General features: G+C 41.3%; 1 protein-coding gene across 1 annotated transcript in view; it reads left to right on the top strand.

The window, feature by feature from the left end:
• The window catches only part of LOC103799014 (transcription factor SOX-5-like), an 84,045-nt gene extending 73,835 nt beyond the window's left edge, over nucleotides 1-10,210 (top strand). Inside the window, exon 3 of the mRNA XM_009071305.1 lies at nucleotides 10,039-10,210. Within this exon, the coding sequence (XP_009069553.1) occupies nucleotides 10,039-10,049 (11 nt within the window). The 3' untranslated portion in view covers nucleotides 10,050-10,210. The remainder of the gene's footprint in view (nucleotides 1-10,038) is intronic.
• The last annotated feature ends 6,558 nt before the right edge of the window (nucleotides 10,211-16,768 follow it).

Genomic DNA, 16,768 nt, shown 5'->3' with positions numbered 1-16,768 from the left:
GAGTGTGTGTGTGTGTGTGTGAGCAAAGTGCACAGGAGAGCGCGGGAGAGGGGGAGAGAAAGAAATGTGCCGATGTGAAATGTACCGGGGAGCAAGGCGAGGATACTGAATGGCAACATTTAGGCATTGACTGTGACATTGTATTAACCTTTTTAATGGATGTATGTAATAAAGTGACATGTAAATGGAGCACAAGGGGAGATATGACACTATATCTGGAAAAGGATAAAACAGTCAGTGAATACTGGGCTATTATAGCAGTTTGCAAACCTTGGATAAACTCAGTCAGCGGTTGTATAATTGGTTATTCAATCCCGACCCTTGTTCACAGCTCAAAGCCAGGAACACTGAGACCTGTTGCCAATTTGAGTGAATGCAGTGACTGTACTCGGCCGGGGCCTAACACTGGAGCCAGGCCTTTTCCTGTGGGCTGGTTTCCACCATGTCTGGGACTGGCGCAGTGACAGTAGCCCTTTTGTTGTGAAAGGCTGGCTGGTACTCCCCTCCTTTGCAAAATGTCTAACAGCTACACAAATATAAGAAAATAGGAAAAGGGACTTACTGTAGCTTTTCTCTTACCCAGTTAAACGTAGGGGCTTTGAAAAGGAGGCAAAGTCCAGGCAAGAAGGAAAACTGAAGCATGTTGTGAAACGTTATGGCCAGATGAGGAAAGGGCCATCTTCGTCCAGGGTATCATACCAACAGTGGGGAAGTCTGGATTCCCCTAAATTGTGCTCCCAACCTGTGCCCAGCAGCTTGGGAAGCACTCTCTGGAGAAATGATTCCTATGGGCCTGCTGCAGTGGCCTCTTGTGCAAGCACAGGAGTTCCTGCGTGGACCCACTCCATAAAAAGTTCCGAAGCGTTGATGTTGTCATCATGAGTTTCTTTGAAAGCCGCTGGTATGGAGGTTGTCTCTCGCATTATGGAGGCAGCACTGTACAAGCCAGCTGGAGATGAACAGAGAGAGTATTACAAGTACCCCGATTCCCTCCACCCTCATCCCTACACACACAACTTTCCAGTAAAAGCAGGGAGATATTTATGGAATGTCCTGACTCAGAGGCCAGCTGTTTCTCTTCCAGTAAAATGGTAGTTAGAAATAAATCAGAGGAAGGTTTGATTTTGGTTGATGAAATAATGAATATTCAGTAATATATATAGAAGATGAGCCTAGATGAGCTAATGGTCCCTTCTGGATTCCAGCTTTTTTGTGAATGAATCTGCAGTGCTGTGAATCTAGTTTCTCTTTTCCCTCCCCTTTCCCCCCACTTTTCTCTAGCTTTCAGTAGTGGGATCTTGCTCCTTTATAGTTTACAAATGTACCTAGGTGACATAGTAGTATTTTTGTCATGTCATCATTCCCCATAGAGGGAAGGGAATTATTGACACAGTAGGTTATGCACAGTCTTTTTAAGTTATAAAATTGAGGTAATGGTTAAAAATCATATGCCTCTAGATCACAAAGAGATGGGCTTGGGGGCTAATCTCTTTGCTGTTCTGATTTACTCTAGTTCAGAGAAAATAATACCCAGTGCCCAATGTAATGAAAGGCTGCAATTCAATCAAGAGGTTCTGCTGAGGTCATATAATGTAAATGGTTACAGCACCTCTTGACTGAGTTACAGCCTTGATAATTCAGTACTTTGTTGTTATTTATGAGGGTAACTTTTCAAAGCAATCTGCATATCTCCCGCTAAAACCTGCTTTGAAAATTTTATACCATGATGTCATTGAAAAAGAATTTTTTTCTTTTGGTAAGAAAAGAAAAAAAAAAACCAAAACCCCACACACCAGCAAAATGAGGGGGGAAAGGAATGCATTGTTTTAGAATAGAAAATTAATCACTTGGAAATGGACTGGTTATTGTGAAGCAAATGCAGAAACAGTATTGAACTTGCGATACATGAGAAAAACTACAGAAACTCCTGCCAAGGCTTTTAGTGGAAAATACACCACACCATCTCATTATAAACATAGCTTTGGGAGTGAAGAGTTATAACAGTTAAGAAAAAAGGGCATTATGAAAATACATATTTGTTTTTATAATCATAGTTAATGTATTTCAGCCTTAATTGAAGTATTGTATGAAGTGGCAGAAACACATGGTAGTAGAGACTTCTGGAATAATTTGGGTGTTTGGGGTGTTCATATAAAGAAGGACATAGTATTATATGCTGGTGAAAGTAGAATGGTTTAGTTGTCAGGAGAACTACACTTGAGTCCATTGAAGCCTATCCCTATTGACACTGAAAAATCCACTCAACATACACCTCATCTTCTTAATTCCCCCAAATATCATCTGTGTTTTACATTACAATGTAATATTGTCTGCGAGGATAACGCACTGATGTCTCCCTTAGGTCAGTGTTTCCAATTTAGTGACTCGTAGGTGTCCGACTGGAGAGTCTGCACTCTTCTGCGGAAGAGTGAATGCTTGAGATGCATCATTAATTTAATGTAGCTTAGAGACTAGGGGGCTTAAAGGAATCTGTAGTACCCAAATGTCATTTAAATAGGATGAAGAAAACTTTTTATACCTTGATTTTTTTTCTGCAATAGCAATGTTCAGAGTGGTAATAGCTGCTTTTATATGATTTAAACTTTAGAAAAGATATCTGTAATATATATGGAAACAAGTATTTCTGATGAGGGCTTTGCAGAAGCCTAGCTGTTGTGCAGAGTTCTCCAGCACTGTGCTCCTATAGTGCTCCCTTTTACTGTCTGGCAAAAGGAGAGGGAAGAAGGACTTTTTATCAACACTGCCTACTGAGTAAACCAGAAGTCACACCTGAAATACACCTCTCCAGCTCTGAATTCTTGGAAGGCAAAATATTTTTTCTCTATTAATATCATTCACAAGATTCACTGAGAATTGAAGACTTTCTGTAGGCAGATTTGGAACCAACTGATAGGTTCCATCTAGACGTAGTAGGAATTTGAAAATCTAGAGGCTGAGTTTAATAAAGATCAGGAAAAAGTTTTATTTGGGGATTGTTGCATTACATTTCTGCATTTCACTTATCTGCCTGAGTCAGAATGAGATTGAGAATACTCTTTTTAAAAGAAAAATCTGTTATTTCCATTGAGAAATTCTAGGTGATTGAGAAATGCTTATTTCCACCTTTTCTGTGAAAAAACAATAATTTTATATTTTCCTTAATCCTCTAGCCATATAATAAATACTATCCTGGCTCTTCTGTTAGGTATAAAGCAAAAGTTGATGGTGCCACTTTTAACACTTTTCTGTTTTCCATTGCCTACTTTACCCATCCTTGCAAGGACAGACAAAGCCTATTCTATACTATGCCCTAGAGTGTGACCTTTGCTTTTTTAATTAGGTTGCCTTTTCTGTATTCTCGATTCAGCTTGTGTTAAAATGACTGGAAAGGTGCTGTCTTCGCTGTCCCAGGAATTAGATGGAACCCTCCAGCTCCAATATCTGCTTTAACAGGGCTCAAGAAATACGTGAGCAAATGGGCACGCTTTCCAAAGACACACGATGCTCTGTGAGAGACCGGTAGTGTTAGTCTCCATTTTGCACCAAGTGTCTACTAAGGCACTTCCATTTCCACTTCCTGCAAGGGAGCAGGAAGCTATGTAAATTGGTGGTGAGGTGCTTAATGGCTGTGTTCATGTAACCAGGAGACTCTGAGCTTAGCTCAGTAGTCAGAACAGAGGAGAGAAGGGAAGCCAGCACAGAATTCTTTCTTTCTCATCTGTTCTCCCCCGTAACCATTGTATTTTGCATGGCATTTGACCATGTCTGTTTGTCATTCATGCGACTTATTCCCCACTCTGTCCCCCAAGTACACTGGAAAATGCCTTTGAAGAGGGAAAGGGGGACCTGGGAGGGTATGATTGTGAGGTTTTTGCCAATTGCAACTCTTAAGACTTTTTGCTGAAAGCTGCAGTCGTCAGTGTGGTTATGTGATACAGAAATTTATTCCATCGGCTTTCAAGGTATAGACTGCTTTCATTTACGCCATAGCATCCCCCCAGGATTAAGTCATTTGTTGCTCTGGCATTCTCTTAAAGCCTGGTCACAAAAGAGAACTTTCTGAACAATGGGCCTGTTATCCTATTCAGCCTTTTCTGATCTATTAAATTCCCTGTTACACCATTCTGCAATTACTCCACACCCCACCTTCCCAGACACCCTGTTCTCAAGCAATCTGGGAATTTGCCCTTGTCACTTGCCTCACTCCACAGGAGCCCCACATGCCTGTTTCACCCCTCCACTTTTGATACTGACTCTGGGTCCTTTTCTCTGTGCTTGGCATACTCACATGTGTCTGGTATGACTCTCCTTCATATCTGCATACCAGAGAAACGTTTACATATGTGTATTCAAAGACTTCTCTATATTTTTTCAGAGAGAAGTAGGTTTAAAAGAAAATGTTTCAACCTCAGCCCTAGTTTTATCTCAATGTTGAAGAAAAGCTCAATTGTGTGTAGTTCTTTTTCCAAACATCTCTCACTAAGTGTGAAATGAATCTCTGTGTAAACTATGTATTGTTGAGCACTGTGTCTGAAAAGAAAGGTAGGTACCATACATGAGAGGTCAGTATTAGTAACAAAATTAAATCACAAAATGCATGATTCCATATATTAACATTAGATGTGTCAGTGTTAAAAGTGAGGTACAGTTGACACTGGACTTGGATTGATGTATTTTTTTTCACAGCAGCACCAAGAGATATCTGACTGAAGTTATTTCCATGCAAACATTTAAATTTTACTGAGTTTCTTAGGGACTTTGAGATGGTTTGAATCAATGTTCAGAGTTAGCTCACAAAGACACAAGGTGAGTCAGAGCCAGGAATTCCAGCAGTAGTGCTGCACAGATCTGTGCACAGATCTGCTCTTTGGGTTCTTTCATACATCTGTTTTTTGTCCAATGTGCTCTTCATTTACAGATTTGATCTTTATTTGAAGGAGCTGTCACTCCAAGAAAACATGCACCTTTACTGTCAGAAATGTCATTTTAGGTCTTGCAAGATTGCATTCCTGGGTATGGGTCCAGCTCCTTATAAAGATGTGTCTTGCTAATTCTCAGATCATGCATTATCATACATGTGTCCTGTTCCTCTAGTCAGTTATCATCAGTCATAGAGAGGGAATCATAGAATGGCCTTGGTTGGAAGGAACCTTAAAGATCCTCCAGTTCCAATCCCTGCCATGGGCAGGAACACCTTCCACTAGCCCAGGTTGCTCAGAGCTCCATCCAATCTGGCCCTGAACACTGCCAGGGATGTGGCATCCCCAACTTTTCTGGGCAGCCTGTGCCTCACCACTCTCAGAGTAAATAATTTCTTCTTAGTATCTAATCTAAATCTACTCTCTCTGTTTGAAGCCGTTCCCCTTTGTCCTGTCACTACACTTTGGGTTTGGTTTTTCTTTCTGTGGGTAGATGTGGTCCCATTGAGGGTTTTAAATATGAAGCCAGAGTCTTAGGAGAGACATCTTTCTGTACCAGTCAGAGCTTTTTCAGAAGATGCCTTGTTCCTTTTGTAACCATAGAAGACAGAAATAATCAAGGTGAGAGCACAAATACGAAGACCACTGGTAGCAGATTTCTGTGTGATAAAGCAAAGTGCAGCTTCTATCCATTCACAGCAGAATCCAGATGGCTGTTACCACCATACCTAAGAAGTAAAGAATGAATAGGGTCTTGAACTTCAGGTGTTGCAGAGAAGGTGGTCCCTTCCAAGGGGTTCTTCTGAACTTCTTCATCCAATTTCAGTCAGTTTAAGCCTCCTTTTCACTGATCTTATAGGGCTGTATAGGTGGATGCTTTGGAATTGCAAAAAAAGGAGTTGATTCCATTTCTGAGAAGGACGTCATTTCAGGCAGCCCCGAGCATTAGGGCAGGACCTTCGCAAATAGGCAAGTTGAGAAATCTGTGAGGATGAGTACACCTACTCCTCTCTAGTTTTAAAATGCAATAAATTAGGTCCCAAAGCGACAAGGACTAGTTCATTGGACAAAGTGGGAGAAGGCAAACTCTAGGTGACCATTGATGAGAATGGTAGCATGGAGGTGAGGGAACTGTTTTTTGTTTTGAAGTCACTTCATCAGAGGAAATATCGATATTCTCTGTATTTCTGGGGTCTGTGTTCTTTTTACCAAGGAGGATGTAGTGCCTCTTAATTGTCATCATTGTGTAAAGAGCTGCTCAGTGAATGACCTTGATTCTTGAAAAGGTATTCTGTTCATGCCCTGCAATCACCTTTGGCGATTCCTGAAGCCTCCTTGAAAGCAGATGATCCTTCTTGTGGATCTGGACAACTGTTTGCAATGAAGGTTTTATCATCCTGAGGTGAATGAAGGAAGTCTTAAGTTTTCTGAAGCAGTCTGAAAAAGTTCTGCTGCAGGGTATGAGTAAGATTCCTCTTGGATAAAAACGATTTTTTTTCTCTGTACAGTGCTGGCAATAATTTGGAGGTATAGTTTATGCTTCAATCTAAGTCCTATTGTCTTTCTGATAGCAGAAGTTCATGTTGCAGCTCTTTCATGTTTGCCCAGGCTGCTGCAGTTATCTACTGGATGGCAGGGGAGTGAGGGAGCTCAGTGTTTGTGCCTGTTTTCAGTAGCCAGGGAGTGGCTGCAGAGTTATCCTGACTCTCCTACTCCCTCAGTGCATTGTGTAATATAAGTACGTTTTGGATTGACAAATGAGTCTCCTTTCTTAGTCTTGTTCTCAGCATTGTTTGCTTTGTCTCTCTTCTCTTTTCCCCTCTTTGACTTTCCTTCTTTCACTTTCTGACTTTCCTTTCCCCTTGTCTAGAACTATTATGTTAAAGAGCTATGCATAATAGACTTTCTCTGATTTCTCTTTGCTTATTTGGGGATTACCTGTCACAGCTGCTACATGGCTGAACCACCAGTGTATCTTGATGTTATTCCTCAGCTTGTGAGCAAAAATGCTTGATCAAAAGGAAACCCAATGTATTTCCTCTCCCTATTTACACTGAAAATAACAGAGTCCAAGAAATCCATGAATGGAGACAAGTGAGAACAAACAGAACAAGTTGTCAAGGCAGATGGAATGCTGTACTTCAGTGGAGAAGCCTGTGTGCAAATCTTGGAAGATTATTTTAAGCAAGTCCAAGGATGACATTAGCCTTAATAATTTCTACTTAATTTGACATAATGATTTCATGCAAATATCATTTACATCACAACTAGCAGGCTGATTTACTGTGGAACTACCTGCACTTCAGAAGCTTTGATTCATAGTGTAGTTTATTATTATTATTATTGTTCCTATCTTTCTGGCATCTGGCAATCGATGATTGAGATCTTGTGCTCACATATGTTGTGCAAGAGGAGTTCAGGATGTGTAGTTGTTTAGCATCAGGCGTATGTGCTTTAATTCTCACTTCCAGTGGTAAAACAGTCTGTCATATTTTGAAAGAGAATAGAAATCTGGGCCTACTCTGTGGTTTTTTGTTGTTTCAGGGGATATCCTTTTCAGTTTTCCCTTATGATTTTTTTAAAATCCTTTGAATGGTGTTACTAACATCCCAAGTTAGTATTTTATGGTTCTTTCAGTGTTATCGTTAGGTTCAAATTATAATAATACATACTGTGTATGTACTTCCTACAGTAAAACTGATGTCTCTAGCCCTTTCACTACACAAATGTGTCATCCTATAATTTAAATAGGTCCAGATGATCAAAAGATCATCTCCTACCTCAATTTGATTGACTCCAAACCAACCAGTTCCACAATATGTCAATATTTCAATGGGTTTTAGCATTATAGTTTTTGTTTTCAAGTGTATTTGTGCTTCCAGGTGACTTACCTGCTGGTTTACAATAGCCAGGGAGTGGCTGCAGAGTTGTCCTGACTTTCCCTCATATTTACCTGGTTTGCCAGGACAGTGGTAACACAGGGTTTGCTTTTGTTGGAGCTTATCTGTTACATACAGTTTATTAATTGGGTAACCTCAATTAGTAAATGTATGTGCACAAATGTATGTATTCATTATTGGGAGCAGAAAGTATTTTGGCACAGTTTTTTCTCCTAGCAGTAACAGGTCTGAGCACATCATTTAAATAAGTAATTTTAATTTAAGGGAAAATTAACTTTTCTTCCACCCTTCATTGTTCTCTGACGAGGATTGTAATATGGTCAGCTAAATGATAACAAGGGTGAAGAAAAACTACATCAACCTCAGATGTAGGGAGGGAATATCTTACTTATCTCCTAACCTTGTAATTATCCTGCAAAAACCCCAACAAATACAGGGGGAGGGAACCTCTTCCCTCTGTCCGACTTCCACCTCCCGGTACTCTTGTTGTCACTCCTGGCAGTGTAACTAATGGCCATATCTGGATCCAACCCTCCCCACCTCCGCTCTGCTGACATCATAAATTATCCAGATCTAAATGGACAACATTCATTAGCTGTGCACTTTACAGAAAGAGCCAGCTCAGGAGCTAAGCGCTCACCCATTTTTATTAAAAGTTAAAAAGCTCCTTGCTGTCACGGAAAGGAGAGGTTGGAGGAGGTACAATGGAGGACAGTGCCACAGAGCTAATAAATAAAAATAATAACTATTACCATTGGTTGAGTGACCCTGGGAGAAGAGCACTACCGAGCCATTTGTTGTTCCCTTTCACTTGTCAACAGCAGTGGCTTAAAAGCCTTTGCCATTGTTCAGGGCCTAATAGCACCTGTTGGGAAGATAGGAAGACAGCTGTCAAAAAAAAAAGGGGGGGGAGTTGCAGGAAAGGAAAAAAACAGGGTTGGGGAGGAGGGGTGGAGGCTCATGATTAGTTCAGTAACAAGTGCGTTGGCACAGCTGCAGCAGGACATTTCCTGGCTCCCATTGGGAAGTAAAGCTCTGCCCCTGCCCCAGCACTCCCTGGGATGGGTGCAGAGAGTGCCCAGGAGTGCTGGGCAAGGGGAATTGAGCCATGTGGGTCTGTTTGTGAAAGCAGTGATAGTTAACCCAAAATAGCCCCAACCAGACCTCAACAGTAGAAGTTGCATCTGTGTGATAAGTGCTTGCTTCACTTTCTTTTTTCCTTTTATTTCTTTTTACTGCTCTCTGGTGCTGGCAAATAAGGCTCCTCTTCCCTCTTTGTGGAGGTAAAGGCACATGTAAGGATGGCCAAGAGGTGAGGAACCCCAGGGATGAACAGGTCCCTTTGCAGCCCATCACCTGGAGGCCAGAGCTGCCTGGGTTTAGGTGGTGGGAGATAATGGCTGTGGCCAGGGCTGAAAGATTGGCTGTTTAGAAAATTGTCTCCTCAGCACTATCATGCATAGTCCTCACATTTGTCATTTTGAGGAAAATTATGAGCATTTCAGGACTCCTTTTTTTTTCCCTTATTTTTAATGAAGTTGCTCTGAGATTTTCAGGTAAAAATGCTATAGTAACTGTATGTGAAGGGTTACATTGCTGCTGTTGAATTTAGGATTTGAGAAGTGGAGTGGTTCAGCTTTGGAAGGATTTCCTTGAAATTCTAGCCAAACACTCTAGCTTTCAATTTATGCTTTATGGTTATTTAGATTATATACTTTTTTGCTCTCTTGGGGTTTAGTTTTAGGCTTCTTTTTCATGAAAGTATTTAATTACTTAAAAAGAGACAGATCAGCACAAAAGATCTTTTCTGTCAAAGGACAGACCATGGATAGACCAATCTCCCTAGAACATCCTTAATGATGTGTCAATACCCATGAAAAGTTAGTGTATAGTCATCTCATTGAAAGCTTTTTTTAAATCCCTCTTGCTTACTAAGGATGTGCTGAAGATACAAAAAATTAGCAGACTGAAAACATCGCCCTCTGTTAATATTAACAAGATATTATGGCCCTTTAATTAGAAACTGGCTCTGTTGGTAGCACTAATACAAAAATGTATTTCAGGGGAATATGTATTTCAGTGGGGTATCGCTGTCCAGCTGAGACAGAAAAATAAAGCTGAAGTGAAATTTAATGGTATTTAATTCCAGATGTCTCTGTTTGTATGTTGTTACTCTTGAAATAGTCTCTGGAAATATTAAAACATCTTTGTGGTTTCAGAATTTCAGTGAAGCTCAAGCTTGGTATAGTGCCTCCTTCTGTCAACTGACACAGGGTTTTTTGCTGGGTGGACCACTCCTGAGAAAATCAATTCCTTCTTTCATTTAGAGATGCCAGGAATTAAAGAGGCATTAGAAAGCTGAAGAGCACAGATTAAGACAAAATTCTCTTTTTTCATGCCTAGGAGAGGGTTTTTTTATTTCACTGTTGCCCTTCTTTTCATAAGGATTCCTACTGGTGTAACATCAATGAAAAAGGAAAAAGGTTACTGCTCAGGTGCTTGAAAGTGAGTTACTCTGTTTCATGTATTAATTTATTTTTTTGTATATCAGAAAAGTATGGGAAACATTTAAAAATTTAACATTTTTTTAAAGTTAAATAACTTGCTTCATTCTTCTATGTTAATTTAATTAGGGGTGAAGAAGATGGTGGTACCAGGGAATTCAGATCATCCTAAATATTGTGTATGCTGAAAAAGATGTTCCAGCAACAGTTGTGCCAGTGAAATGCTGCATTTGGCAGAATGTGTTCACGGTCAGCTCTTTCGGCCAACTCACTGGCCTGGATCTCCAAAGGCAGTCGGAGCCTAATTCCTTTCCAGAATGAGATTTATGCTCCTGAATGCCTTTGGAAATCCAAAGCACCGAGTCCCAACGAATTTCAGTGACAAAAGATATATTGTCTTGTGTATGGCATCCAGCAGCATTCACAGTGCCTCAGTGTGCCCTTCTCTGAGGGACACAGTTGCTCTGCTGCGGAAATGGGAAAGGCAGGGATTGAATCGATTCATGAACTGGCCATATCCTACTATGTATTTGCAAGGACAAGGATTTAGTTGGAGGGTAACCAAGCAGTGACTACAAACTATGCTGTGGCAGTATTTCTTCAGAATAATTAAGCTGTAGTGAGTTTTGGGGGTGTCCTGCAAGTGACACAGCCCCATCTCTGTATAAATCTGAGGCACCAGCAGTGGCTCCAGGCTTGATGTTTAAGACCAAATTGATGGAGATGGGAGTGGGGTATACCAGCTGCCCTGGCACACAAATATGATTTCCACCCCCACAACAGTGGGAATGATTATCATACAGCAGCTTGCAACCCTAGATTATTGTGGTTTGGAGGGTAGTCAGCTGACACTCAGTAGCCTTGATGGGGTCTGTTTTCACTAAGGCAGGTAAGGCAATGAGGTATGTACTCTACAAGTTAGAGTGTTGGAAGTAACAGAGATTGAGCTGGAATCCCCTGTTGTTCTGAAGTGGGAGCAGGGATGCAGGCTTGTTTCCTGGCTCAATGTTGTACTCATGGAAGAGGTGGTTTTGTCAGGTATGTAGGCCTCAGAAGGGCTTTGTTGACAGTTTACTGATCTAGACATTGTCAGTCCATAAGAATACATGACTGACATTTAGAAATACCTGGATTCTTCAGGTTCTGGAAGCAGGCTCTGGGCTGAGGCTGTGTACCAATAAAGAGGATGGAAGCTGAGAAAATCTTGGCTGTGTGAGCCCCAAGTGAACACATAGACTCTCCTGCTGGGAGGCTGAGGGACTGGCACGAGGTGTTACATGGCAGGTTTGATTTCTTAGCATTGTGTGTGTCATACGTGGAGTGTGACACTGCACCTGGAGTAGGTGACCGTCCGTTGACACAAGGCAGCCTGAAAAATACACAGCTAATGGAGCAACTGCCAGTGCATTCAGGTGATGGAAACTATAAAAATTTCAGACAATAGCCTGACTGTTTCTGAGGGTGTAGTTGAATGAGATGCTGGTTTTGGCCTCAAACGTAGCTTTGAGTCCCCATGCCCTCCCCCTGTCCTGCTTAGCCATGTGTTCCTGCCTTGTGCTGTGGTTTGCAGGCCCCTTGCTTACATCCTAAGGGATAATTAGTTCAACAACTGGTAGTATAGTGTATCTGAAGACTAACCTTTTCTTCCTAATAAACGTCCTTGTGTTTTTAGGTAACTTGTAAGCTGGCAGTATGCATTGGTGAGCAGTTGCAAACACAACTGCTTTGTATATTTGTAGATAGAGTAAAATCATGGGTTTGGGGGCATGCATACATTGCTGATTTGGATTTTAAAATCTTGAATCGTTTACTGATTGTGCTATGGAACCTTTTCTGGCTATGTGAATGATATTTTTTAGCACAAAAAGCAGTAGTCTTGTGCCAGAAATCGCAATAAAAATGTCTTAGTGTTTATATAGTGTATATGGGTGGATGATGGATACTGCAAAAGGGTGCAAGCAGCTTGAAAACAACTGTTGTATTATTAAGGATACACAAAATTATGCACCTATATACAACAAGAATACAGTGATAACCTGATGTCATGGTGCACCACAGGTGACTACAGTCATCTGTGAATACAGAAGTTGATTTTGTGCTCTAAAGTACAATGCTATGGGAGCTAACATGTGGCCCGGATGGGACTGGAGATTCCAAGAGCAGGAAGGCTGGTTATCCCTGCCAGAGAAGGGAGCTTTTTAGTAGGCTTGGAAGCCTCCCATGGACATATGTATCCCAGCTGTTTTCTGCACAGTGGTTGTGATGGACCCGTGTAGTAAGAGTCACACTATGATGTGCTGGCCAGAGCACCATAGCTTCCTGATAGAGGAACTCGAGTGTTTCCTTCGGCTCTGTGTGTTTGTGCCCAAATGCTAAAATACATTTTGTGTGTAAAAAAACAAACACCAAGGAACCCAATAGCACTCTGCTTTCTGTCCAGTCAGAGAAGCCCCAGGTAGTATTATATTCAGCACCACATTTTTGCTTATCACGCCTGAGCAACCATGTCCTACATTTGAACAGTATTTACATTCATAGAGGTGTTTCCTAGTGTCTTCTCCAAAAGTTTAAAATGCTTTTCGACTGGGGAAAAATTGCAGTACTTCCTGGAAGGCAAGAGAAAAATGTATGTTGTGTGGTCTTTGATTTCCAAATTTAAATACATTCTGTGTTGTGCCTGCTCATGATTCATAGTGTCTTGCCTAGCTGCAAGTAGTTCCCTAAAAGCATGATTCTGTTGATGGAGAACCATATGTGTATGCAGATGCTGTGTGTCTATGTAACCTGCTGATACCAACCATTTCTTCATAATAGTTGCTTTATTTTCTTTGCTCTGAAAATTGTTTCTGATTTTGTATAGGTAAGGCCTTCATAATAAAAAATGGGTGTATAAAAAGAGAAATTTCTAGCGTCTGTCAATGTGCTTGTCAGCTCTTCTAAAGGAAGAATGCAAATCTGCCCTTAATCTCGTTTCCTGATTTAACCCAGAGAGGGTTTGTTGTGGTGCATAAATGCAGAGCAGTGCCAGTGGGGTGGCATGTTGATAGGTGAGGGTTGTAGAAACGGTGAGTGGAACTGTGGCTGACAGGTGTAACGTATTTATGACCGTAGCAGAAGAAAAGGGTGAGTAATGGATGCCAGCTCAGTATTTGCCAGCTCTTTCATAATATAAAGGAAGGTGCTTGCCAGAAGTGGAAGGTATATCAGCCAATGCTAAAGTTTATTCATGATCATTTGTGCCGACCAAATACTCTTTCCTCTAGGAATGACATGTGTTGGCAGGAAATGTTTGGTGGTCTGGCTAGGTATTGAGCAACTTCTGGCTTCTCTCCACTCTGCTATACTTCATGTCATCATCCTTGCCGAGGCCAAACATCTTTCTTTTACTTTGTTCTGAGGAGTGTCTCTCTCTCAGCCCAGGACAAGATCTGTTCACAGTAGTTACAGAGGAGGGAACACTTTGGGCATCTCCTTGACAGGGCAGCCATGCTCGGACATCCAGACACCATACAAGTCGGAGTACCCAGGACTCACACTGTTCCTCTAACTTGTGGTCAACTTGTGTCAGCCTTCTTCCCTTTTATTGTAGTTGTCTCTTCTTTGTAACATCAGAGCTTTCTCTCCTGTTTCCTCTTCAAAAATGGCTCTTCTGGGCATGCCTCATGTGGAGAGCTCCTGTCCCTCACCTTGTTACAGCATGATGGAATTGCATGCCTTCTTCTGGAAGCAGACAGCTGCATGAGACCAAAGTTTGCTTTTAGTAAATGATCAGCATGAGCAGAGAAAGGTAATAGAAAAAGATTTGGCACTGAAGACCATTCTAAGCTTTTATAAGTGGATTTCTAGGACTGTGACCCTGAAGCATGGGTTGAAAAGAGCTACTGGAGAGGTTAGGCCTGAAGGGAATGCTGTACTGTGGGACTGTGTTTTTGGAAGGCTGCCGAGGCAGGTTCAGGTACACGTGCATCTGCGCTGCCTCTGGATTGAGAGTAGGATTAGGTCACTCTCAAAGGGGAGTCACAGTGCCTGAAAAATTTAACACAACTTCTGGAAGTAGACTAAATGAAAGAAAAGTTTAGCAGAAAGTGCTAAAAAATGGTGCCTCCCTCTTACTATGGCCTTGTAGCCTCGTCCATGTCCTGGAAACAAACTGCTCCTTTCCCAGTGTGAAAACTTTAGGTTTTTTAGGCAAATAAGTCAATGAAGCTATATTTGAACATCAAATACAGAAGTTGAGGGACAGTGGCATGCTCGTTAGCGTAGAAAAAGTTAGATTAAAAAGCGATTTAATGTTAATTTGCTTAGATTTTTGCTTTCCAGTAGTGTCAGAGCAATTCTGCATAGGTACATGCATGCCCAACACGCACAGTTGATGCACACGTGCGTCCATCCGTGCAGATCAGAGCAGTGAACGTGGGACTGTTACACCACCGAGAAAAGGGGTTTAATTCCATGTGCTGAAGGCCTGCATGAGAATTACTGGCTGCTGGCATCAGTCTCCAAGTCTCATTGTTGTAGATGAGGGAGTCAGTCTCGATGGTGCTTGGCACGGAGGGAGAGCGGCGGGGCCGGGGGCAGCGAGGAGCCAGTGTGCTGCTGGCACAGTTGGAGGGCCATTCACCAGTGGGTATTGCCATACGCAGTGATGCGAAGAAGCATATGCAAGCAACAGAGGCAAGGGTGAAAGAAGAAAAACAAAATGTGCCATAAATATCTCCAGAAAGAGCTAATGACTGATAAATGTGTTGAATAAAGACAGCAGAAATCATTTTTTGTGGATTAATTTGTATCTCTATTGATTCGGTCAGGCTTCTCTTCACCAACATTTGCTTAATGATTCCTGTTCTTCTTTCCATCTCAGCCCTTCTCTGTGGTGCCCTATCCATAATCCTCTTCTACAACAAGGTTTAACACTTTTTGTAGTGTGTCTGGATCGAAAATGTTTCCCAGACATTAATGAATGACTGTTTACAAACAACTAGTGAACAACTCTTTTGTAGATGTATTTCTGTTGTGTTGTGGATAGACTTGGAATGGTCTCACCGTGTGCTTTAGGACCTACACTGCAAATAGGTAACAAGAGGGAATTCTTAGCTCAAGTGGGGCTCAGAAGAAGGAATGGGGCTAATCCTGAGTTCCTCTTGAATATGAGATGTTCTGAGTAATCGTGATGCTCCAAACAGCAGAGCACATCGTGTATAGCTTTTTGGAAATAATAATGCAGATTATTGTCATACATAGCTGTCCTGTTGCATATCAAAATCTGTCACAATACAGCACAGGTTCTGGATGTAGAACCATTGTTCTGGGGAATCCTAAGTGCTGGAGTAGGAATCAGGAATAGCAGTTCCTGTGTGCAGGCCGCCTTTCCCAATTTCAAGCTGCACATTATATGTGCAAGCTTTAAAAGTTTTACTGACTTTCTAATGAATCCAGAGAACGAGCACTTTGCAAACAAGATACAGCGTTTATTTTTTTGCTTAATTTGAGAGCATCATCTTCCCAACGAAGTCTAAAAAAAAGCTGAACAAAGGGTGACTTTGTTTCTGTGTAATTCATGAAAGCTCTACAGTTGTAACCTTTTAAACAGTTATTTTTATTTAAGATGTGTAAATTTCAAATCTTTTTTTAATGGGGTACATAAATGACATAATAAACGTTTCTTTCCAAGATATGGTGCATAATGATTTCACAAGCAGTTACTGAAATGTGATAGGTTGAGTATATGAATAGCATATTTTATGTAAGTACAATATGTTAACATGGTATATAATAGAATTAAACAAGCTGTAATTTAATCTAGCTCTTTAGCTCCATAAAGCTATAGGGGTGGGGAAGCTATTGTCTTTAGGAATTAAAGTTCTTTTTAAGTATTACCAGAATGACAATTATTTGCTGATTCTGTATCAAAATGCTGTTGAAGCGTCTTATGTAAAAATTGCAGTTCAAGTCGAGGGAGGTTTGAAACTAAGTTAGGACATCAGTTTAATATGATTGCATGGCAGGTTTAAAGGGAAAAAAAATCTATATAATATTATTTTGAATAGTTAACATACAGTATTTCAACAGGGGAAGCGCTGATTAGATCACCACAATCTATTTTATGCCATCAGGATTGCTGAGGGGGCTTATAATTGCGTTAAATTTTCATATTACTCATATTCACACATTAATGAACAGATGCATTGTTACTATTGGGATTTTGCCATTTGGCCTTTCACATCTCTAATCATCGTTTCCTACTGAGATCTTTACCATTCTCGCAAAAACTCAAGTCATTGATACATGGCCGTTCCACCGCGTTCATTATTCTCCGCTCGTTTGTCCGCGGCTCTCCCGGAGCCACCGGCGGAGTCAGGTTGCGGAATCCTCGCCTGGAACACGAGCCCTCCGTGGGGGACTCCGGGGCTTTACCGACAAAGCACTTACTGCCCCCGGGGAAGTA

Source organism: Acanthisitta chloris, unplaced genomic scaffold (genome assembly GCF_000695815.1).
Source record: "Acanthisitta chloris isolate BGI_N310 unplaced genomic scaffold, ASM69581v1 scaffold12713, whole genome shotgun sequence".
NCBI classification, from domain to species: Eukaryota; Metazoa; Chordata; class Aves; order Passeriformes; family Acanthisittidae; genus Acanthisitta; species Acanthisitta chloris.
Note: the sequence above shows the minus strand (reverse complement) of the source record. Positions and strands in the feature narration are given on the sequence as shown.